We start from the raw sequence: 9,782 nt of genomic DNA on the forward strand, positions 1-9,782 counted from the left end.
AAAAAACTAATAATAGGAGAAATATGATCTAAAACGAAATATATATTTCATTCATTCATACATCGGGCCTTTATAGGCTAATCAATCCCACTATTTTTTATACTACTGAAACAATCCCTTAAAAATAAGGATATAGATATTTTCCTAACAAGAAGATAATAAAAAGATATTTATAATTGAATACAAAGATCCCATTTTCCCAGATGAAAATGACAGGACTCTTTAACATTTGGCTTTAACCCTCACTCATCAAATAAAATCTGACGAGCCCAATCCAAAGCATAAACATGGTAGTCAACATTTTCTTTTATTGACATATGAAAAGAGCTTACAACATGACATGTTTTAAAGGTCCCCAAGACAACAATTAAAGCATAACAGGCAATTTAACATAATGTGACAAATAGGAAAATGCTTAATAACTCTTTGCATAAAAGCAATGCCTGTTCCCACTAGACACGCATTGCATATGATGATGGTATGGATATCATCATCCACCCATGCTCATCATGTCTACTCAGAAATATAAAGAGAACAGAAGGGAGAGAGAGATCTGCTGTAGTCTGCTTTGTTCCAACACAGAATTATCCACAGCTTTTAAATGCCAGATTCCATACAAGGGACATGCAACCAGAAACAGTTTCTGCATTACTTCCAAGACGAACCGCCAAGTCTAATCACCTCTTCACCGCTATTGTCCCTACGACTGCCTCTTTCCATGGCACTGCCCCCTTTTTGATCACCTGTGTCACCATACAGATCTCTGAGCTTCGCCAGATTGGCAGATGCAGAGGTCTTCTCTTTGCTCCCATCTGCGAGTGGACTCGAACGATGATCAATGTGGTCATTGCGAGCTTGCAAGCTCTGACTTCTGCTTCTGCTCCGACTCCTACTTCTACGGGAACTAGTTTCTCTGTTGTACCTACTGCCATCACGAGAGCTTCTGTCATAGTCCCTTCTGCTTTCTCTTTCTGTATACTTGGATCTGCGATCATAATCATGCCTCCTGTCTCGGTCCCTTTCCCGCTCCCTATCTCTGTCTCTGTCCCTGTCTTTATCTTTGTCCCTGTCTTTGTCTCTGTCTCTGTCCATAGCCCTGTCTTTGTCTCTGTCTCTGTCCATAGCCCTGTCTCTATCCTTATCTCTGTTTCGGGTTCTGTCTCTTTCCCTGTCCCTCTCTCGATCATGATCCCTGTCCCTGTCCAATTCCCGAGATTTGCCCCTGTCTCGATCCCTGTCTGAATATTCTCGATCGGACAACTCACGGCTTTGGCTGCGACGGCTGCTGGGAGATCTTCGCAAATCATCACTGCTATTCCTATCATAAGAAGGTGGTGGTGGTGGTAAGGTGCGACGAACAGGAGATGAGTCCCTGGTTGAAGCACGATGCGGAGCACGCTGACCAAAAGAGACAGAAAGGGCAGCTTTCACAGAAGGTGGCCGACGTGCAGTATCATCAGAACCATGACGGGTGGTATCCCCTGTGACACCAGCATGTTTGCTAGGAAGCTTCATTTTTTCAAGATTAGCCACAATCTGCCGCATTATGGGAACTGGGATTCGTGGGAAAAGGGTATCAAAGTAGTACTGCAGTAAGAACATCATACGGATTAAGTCTTTTCTCTCAGGAGGTAAATTTGACAATACTAGGAAGCTTAATACAGTTAACACTGAAAAACCAAGATACAAGACAGAAAAAACACATTTACTGTCCTATCATGCATAAAGGCGCATCTATACAAACCACACCAAAATATAAGATCTGGCTACTTACACAGCCAATATAAGTACAGTGAGATGGAAGCTTATATATCAATGGAAAAACACAAACAATCATGACCTACAGTCTAAAAAATACAGACATTGGCTTCAAAGGTCACACAGAAAAAAGAGGGGTATATCTTTATCCTTTCTAAGTACAAAAGCTGATATTCTTGAGGCTTTTCATTGATTGAAAAGAAACACAATATATTTGTCATGAGTAAACTGTTTCAGACAATCTGTCATGATTTACAGTGGAGAAGCTCCTCAAGAACAAATCTCAAATTCATGCAAGGAGAGAACCTTCCACCCTTATGCAAAGTCCAAAACAAAACCAAACACACCTCCTCCAAAACATGCATCTCTCCTTATCAGAAGCTTGGAGATAGAAATTTCATTTGTAATCAGTGCCTCCACTTAAAAGCTGAAACCAGTTCTTGAGGTTTCATACCAACCTGATTCTTGCATTACAGTTCAATTCTTACGATAAAGTCCAGGACTACCCACCCACATAAGTTTTCAACCTTTGGAATGATCATGGACTTACTTTTTCCATCCACACAAATTTTCCGTACTGAATAGAACAATTACCCACTTCTGAGAACTGTTTGCAACGCACGTGACCTGTTCAAATGCAATTTTTTCACCCATACCAATGGGTTTGTCCATCTGGAAACCCTAGATGCAGCAACAAAAAAAATGGCTCTGCCTTCATCAAAGGGAAACCCTCTTACTATCCCAGTTACCAAGGAAATCCCAATACTTCAAAGTTATCTTCTAATCCAGCACTGCTCTCCAAACCCATTTGACATAAGAAAAGGAAGACCAGCACCTATTCATGAAACCTTCCAACTTGCCCCAAAAACATGATATTACAGACTTTTACCATCAATTAGTTCTATAAATTCTCTCTTGAAATATTCTTGAATTATATCATTCAAATTTCAAGGTAGATGCATAGGGGAAAAAGAGGATTTGAATTCCAAATTCCTTAAAATCCTAAACAATGCAAAAAGGAATCTCCAGATAGCTTATTTAAGGCTAAAAGAAATTAAAAGACCTTTACTACATTCTGTTGAAACTAATCCATAAAGCCTCCTATAAATTTTAAAATGAAGGATTAAACTTCTACCAGGCAAAACTTTAGTCAAGTCATGAAATTAATCCTAAAGTGATTACAGAAAATAAAAACCTCTAGCTTGGATTAGCATGGCTCTTTCATGGGGAAGAAATAGAAAAAAAGCCTAGAGGACCACTCCCTTATGTCTGTTTTGGACTCCTTGGAAGGAAAGGATCAGGAGGTCTTTTAACAATGTTGAGCAGTTGGACCCAACAATCAATTCCAATTTTATGTTTACTTTTGTGAACTAGGTTAGGTGTACACAGAGGATCACATAGTGACTGATAGATTTTGTAGATCAGCTGAACTTCAAGTAAGAGGGGTTTTCACTGGGTGTCTACCATATACATCATGTACACTGGTGCACCTCCTCTTAGGTGCTTTTAACATATTTTCTCATTTTCTATCAAATATATATATATATATATATATATACACATACACACAAGGCCTATAAGGTTTTAAACTTCAAGTTAACATTTCAATGCTTCAGCAATCGAATTTATGATATAAACTCAACTTTTCTTTCAAAGAACTTGAAAACACAACCTAATCTTAATAAGAAGGTATTGGGAAGCAACGCATAAACCTGGTTCCTAAAAAGTGACAACATTTGGTTAAAAAATAGAAAATAAAACATCAACATTAACAACAATAACAAGCAGCGTGAGAAAATGCAGCAGATGAAGTGATCATTCAAGTCATCAATTCAGAATTGTGCCATAAATGTATTGCAACTGACCTGTCCCAGGAGTAAATCACGAACATATGCACCCATTGTGGTCATTCTACCAGTAGATCCAGGAGAGAATTCCTGAAACACAAATCATAGAGATAATACTATGATTCTGTGAATATGTAGAAAGAAAAACCTCTTAATTATTGTCATGGATTTATGTTAGAAATCCCATTTCTTTCACAAAAAATAAGAAATAAAAAGCTATAGCAAATAAAATAGAATTAACAAGGATAGTAGCACTAAAACCCATGGCTGCTATCCTTACAAACTAGAGACTTAGATCTCAAACTGGCATTTTCAAATATCCATTTCAAAGCTATGTACAATTTTAAAGGCGATAATCAAACTTTGGTTACACTAAGGAAAAGCAAGTCTGTTCAATTCCCTTCTCAGGAAATAAGAGAACAAAATCAAGGATTTATTGAGAATTCCAACCATATCAGCAGCAAGTAGAAAAGTTAGGGTTCAAACAGATATCCTTGAAGTTCATGGGCATTCAAGCCAATTAAAAGCTGTATTGCATAGGGCTTTTTGGACCACATTAACCAACTACAGAAAGTTTGATTAACTTCTGCCCAACATTTTCTTTACTTCAAAAAAGTGGCTGGAGCAATTCTCAAGAGTCGTGTTAGCTAATTGGTATGATGCCCTGCATCTTGCCATTTGCTTCTTATTCAAGAGAGTGATTGTATTAGCCAGGGTTCTTTACAAGTTGCTCATTATTTTTTGATGGATCCTAAAAATTGTTACTATGCACTAAGAGTTGTTAATAATCCATTCCTTATTAGAACCTTTACTGTGTCGTTTTAGCAGACTTTGGAATCTAGACCCAAAGCAGTAGTTGGAGCCAATGGAATACAACTTGATGCATCTGGAATCTGAAGATTATTGTTATTGAACAAGGAGACAGAATTCATCTTGTCAGTTTTAATTTAGTAAATTCCCAAATCCTTAAAACACATTCCCACAATAATTTAGTCACTAAAATTATATAATCAATTCCTGAATCTCAAAAACATTATTTTTTTTAATATCTTATTACATGTTATAAAGTTTAAACACAAATTATCACTATGGAATGGTGTAAATATTCAATCCAAAAGAATAAGCAGCAATAACCAGCTGTCATGAAGGAAATAACAAATAAAATAGGAAGAAAATACTAACTCATAGTGAATGTATTATTTGCAAACTAGATATCATATACACTTATCAAAGGAGAAAAAAGAAAAAGTTGAAGTTAATACAAAGGAACTATTGAGAAAGCTAAATGATGCAAAACTATTGTGTACCAAAATAAACTCAGTGGCTTGTTGTGCCTCAAAGGGGAATCATAGCATGAATAAGAACAAAAGAAAGAAAGAAAGAAAAGAAAAGAAAAAGAGGAATCCTAACAAAACAAAGCAAATTATCACAGCATAGCTCAAAGCTTCTGATTCTCATGTGAATAGTAAAATTGCTCGTGTGAATTAATAATCCTCCACCTCTTGCTACAACAACCTGCATTTTCTCTCCTAACATAAAATGTAAAAATTACCAAAAACAGATTTTTAACATATAAAGGACTCAAAATAAAGAATCTAAAGGACCTGAATTAACACCAATACATTTCTTCCCAAACAAAGTGTCCTAATTGGTGTGGCATCGACATTTTGGGGTTTGGGCTTCTAATGGATATATTTCCTCTACAACATTGAGTTAAGAGATTGCAAATACATGATATACTCATCATAGATGAGCTTAAGAACAATAGGAATCACATTCCTCTCAAGCTTTACTTGAGAAAAGTCTTGGGCTGGTACATCTTCAATCTTAGATCCCCATGCTTGCAGGAATATGTTTATAAAAGAAAGGGGTTTTGTTCTAAGTTCTACATCTCAATGGCAGAGTGCATGGAAGAGTTTCAGGTAATTGCTTCCTTGATTTTTCATATAGCTGCCATTCATATGATTCCAGCAGGTGGCCTTTGCAACAAGTAATAGGCTATATGCATACAAGAGTTTGCTTCTTATTTTTATATATAATGACAAAAGTTCACATTATTAAGGAGCTCCTGGGAATAGCTAGTTAGTCATATATCCCCATATCCAAAAGCACAATCTCTTCATTGCATAATATCTATTATAAAAATTATGAACATCACAACACGGTGAAGGATAATATGAAATTGTAATGTCTTTCACCACACAGGCTGGTAAGAACATAAAGGGTTCACCTGTACAAATCATGTCCATCATTGAGCAAGTATGAAGCCCCTTGCATCCTAGATCAAGTATAGAAATAGAGCATAGAAAGTTTGCAGGTCAAAACCATGAGAAAAATATTTGTACGAAATGCTTTGCTTAAGAGTGAAACACATTAATCAAGATCAGATTAAAAACAAGATTTCAGATTTCAAAAAGAGGTTAACAGCACGTAGTTGACAGTAAAATCACTTCTACATCAATATCTTGTGACATTTCTAGATTCTTTAGGCAGATGGCCGATTATCCCAAAACCATTATATTCCAAAACCTAGGTAAAGGGAGGCAAGAAATTTACCACATGTGAAATACATTATTAGAAAAATATATAGTTAAGGACTCATGAATTCAAGGAAGCAACCATGGGCTACAAATGGCATATTTTCTCTGCTATGTAGCTCAAATCAGCCAATAGACACATCTTTAAATAACAAGGAAACAGTTAAAGCTACAAATTGATATGAAAAGGCTACCAAAATACTACCTCTTCATCCTTCACATATGGTTCAAACCAGTTCCACAAAGTTTTTGGATCCCCAGCATATCTCAAGTAGAGGAATCCTACCTGCAAAACAACTTTCAGGTATTAATTGCAGCACATAAGAGGGTTAAAGTAAGGATTAACAAGTAAAGAGCAGATGGACAAGCAAAAGATAATTGGTGCAACAAAGCAATAAAAAATTAACCCCAGCTTCAGTGCTGATGGAAAACGGAAACTAGTAGATGTAAATAAACAAACTTATAAATTCAAGAAAATAAGAAGTTTACCAAATAAAAAAACAGGCTTCATAAAGGAAGTGGAAGTAAATATCAATTTCCAATATTGTGAAAAACAATGACCAACAAAGTAAGCCTTCATTTTGTTTAGAATACAATACCAACAATCAAATGAAGAAACTCCTCCAATTTAAACAAATTAAGATTTCAAATTTATATATATATATATATATAGAGAGAGAGAGAGAGAGAGAGAGAGAGAGAGAGAGAGAGAACATAACATAAATAAAGGATGCCAAGACAAGGGAAAAGCAACCAAGTTGTGACAAGAACCTCTTCCTAGCAAATATAAATATAAATTGATCAAGCCCATAGCCAGACATCCATTTAACTTTGACATCAAACAACCAGAGTAAGAGAGATCAAAATGCCACTAGATGTAGTAATTTCAGATTTCTCTAAATGCAAGGAAGCTAGAACAAATTAGGTTCACCTTTGTTTTTCTTCAACAAACAAGAAAGTAGGTTCAACTCTTCCCAATCAAGAGTACCTTCCACCATGCGGCACCTTATGATGGGATCCATGGTTCAATAATGGATCCCATAAAGTTTCCAACTTCTAGGAATGACATCATCATCACTTATATTATATTTGACTCATCTTAGACATAATAGCTTGCAACTTGTTCAGCTTCCATATAAGGAAGATCAAATGGACCTCAATTGGCTTCCACTCAATGAAAAAATGAGGAACATGACCAACTAAGGAAACAAAGAAATATTGGACCATATCTGCTTTTATTCCATGACAACCTCATTTACATTACATGTGCTACATGAATTAGTACAGTATGCAAGATCCCTGGCCTTAGGTGTGGAATGAATTTATAGACAGATGGACTATATCAGCATGTAGGTACAACAATTTATGTTAGCATAATTAGGGTAAATGCAAACTGCAAGACATGTAGCTACAAATGCCACACCAGAAAGCCCTTATGCCTAACTAAATTCAACCATGGTTCTAATTGATCAAAAAAAAAATTCAACCATGGTTCTAAGTCGCGATATTGGTAACTGACTCGGAAGGTACCGAGTATCATTGAATTCGGTAACTAGGATCAATATTGGGCAATACATAAAATATTATAATTTAATAGCTCAAAATTTTCAAAAATAAAATATAATTAATGAATATGATAAAACAATTATATTTTAATGATATCTGTTATGTGAAATCATCCTTTTTTTATTATTTTTCTCAATTTGCAAGTACAACAGACTCAATTATATGTCAATTAATTTATTAACAGTTCATATTTATAACCATATAAAATTCATGTTAATACCTTTATTCCCAGAGCCATATAGATAACCCATTTATCTTCCATATCTATTTTTGAAATCCCATCCTCAGCCCCTATATCTAGTCCACAATGTCGTATAATATAATACCAAACACAATAATATAACACCATACAGATTATTGATATGTAATAAAACACCCAATACCCAATTTTTTTCCCCAATTTGAATCTTCTTCTCTGGCTAGAGGTGAATCTTGTGCTCAAGCTTTCAAGGTCAGAACCATGAAGTACAGCCGGAGATGGCCATAGAAGAAAAGTCAAGGCACCACTAAGATGTCATTACCAGCAAAAAATCCAGCACTATCCAAAATGTTGCCAATAGCGAAAAGGATTAGAAGACAACGATTGGAGGAAGAGAGATCATAGCATTGAATCATTGCTTCTCAAGTTTCAATCACCACAATAGCACCAGCAGGCAACAAAAGAGGGAAATTTCATGGATGAAGAAGAAGATGGATTTGTGACCTAACTAGGGGTATTAGGGTCGAATCTGAAACTCAATCGAGTCAAACAAGTTTTTTTTCAAAAAATCAGTTGTGTTAGACGATTTGAGGTGAGTTAGCACAGAGTCAATGTTCAATGTTGTAAGTCATAACTTGAGTATCAGAATTGTCTCAGACCTAGCCAAGGCGGATATGACTCAACCGAGTCATAACCGACTTACTTTGGACCCTGAATTCAGCTCACCTTGGTCAAGAGGAAGCACATGTAGATTGCATCATAGTGCCTTAAGCTTTGCTGATGCTACTTAAAACACTGTTGAAAACCTATTGTAGGACACAAATGGACTCAAAATATCTCAAGGATTTCAAAATCAGGTGTTTTGGATTGAAACAGTATGAGGTGTTATAATCTGATTGAGAGTTCTAGGAGTCCACCAATGCATAAACATATATATGTTACATATATGAGAATGAAAAAAAAAAAAAAATCACTTCCATCTGTTAAAAATCATAAAAATTTTAAAAACAGAAGAAACATGTGTAAATAAGAACAAGTAATTCAAAATAAATTCATCTCATTGTCAAAAAGAAATGAAAAAACAGAAAGAAGAAGAAAACAAATGGGGACAGAATAAATAAATATATATATGGAAAGGGAAAAAAATCCTCAAAAAAATACATAAATAAGTAATTCAAAATAAATTCATCTCATCCTTAAAAAGAAAAACAATAAAAAAGGAAAATTGGGACAGAACCAGGTTTTAAAATTAGTTTGACGTTTATTGTGAAGAAATTGGTTTGATGTTTATAGCTACTAATCGAAAATCTAACCTGAATTATATGATTTGATTAGCACCTACACAGTCTATTGAAGCCATGACTGGTTTGGTTAAGGCCAGAACAAATTTTAACATTCAAAAAGGATTCTATGATCAGTTGAACAGACCTACACCATCAAGAAGAATAATAAAACAAATTGGGACACAACATGGTTTTAAAATTAGTTTGATGTTTATTGCTACTATATTCCAAAATCTAACATTCTAAAAGAATATATGATTCGATTAGCACCTAATGGTCTATTCAAAAGCCAGGCTTGGTTATGGCCTGCACATACACTGTCTATTCAAGCCAGGAATTGTTTTGGTAAGGCCATCACCAACTGAGTTTTAAAAGCTAAAAGTATACAAGGTAATAGAACTTGAACCCAAAAAAAGGAAACCATTCACACATCAATAGCATATTACAAAACATAAATTCTTTTATATATTGGGAAATTGGTGATGAAATAAGTATACATCCCCCCTCCCCCCCTCTCTAATCAGTGATAAAATATATTTATTTCATTGAATATTAAATACAAATAAGAATGAGCGATCCTTACAGGATATAC

General features: G+C 35.2%; 1 protein-coding gene across 3 annotated transcripts in view; it reads right to left on the reverse strand.

Annotated features, from left to right (window-relative positions):
• Positions 1-288: 288 nt before the first annotated feature.
• The window catches only part of LOC117912600 (pre-mRNA splicing factor SR-like 1), a 26,820-nt gene continuing 17,326 nt past the window's right edge, over positions 289-9,782 (reverse strand). Inside the window, exons 1-4 of one of the 3 annotated variants that reach the window (XM_034827253.1) lie at positions 6,348-6,439; positions 5,836-5,883; positions 3,624-3,695; positions 289-1,587 (exon numbers count right to left, since the gene is read on the reverse strand). In XM_034827253.1, the coding sequence (XP_034683144.1) occupies positions 649-1,587; positions 3,624-3,668 (984 nt within the window). In that variant the 5' untranslated portion in view covers positions 3,669-3,695; positions 5,836-5,883; positions 6,348-6,439 and the 3' untranslated portion in view covers positions 289-648. Of the gene's footprint in view, positions 1,588-3,623; positions 3,696-5,835; positions 5,884-6,347; positions 6,448-9,782 lie in introns of those variants that run through there. The other 2 variants (XM_034827252.1, XM_034827258.1) reach the window with 2 other exon arrangements.

The sequence above is a fragment of the Vitis riparia genome, chromosome 4, assembly GCF_004353265.1.
Source record: "Vitis riparia cultivar Riparia Gloire de Montpellier isolate 1030 chromosome 4, EGFV_Vit.rip_1.0, whole genome shotgun sequence".
NCBI lineage: Eukaryota > Viridiplantae > Streptophyta > Magnoliopsida > Vitales > Vitaceae > Vitis > Vitis riparia.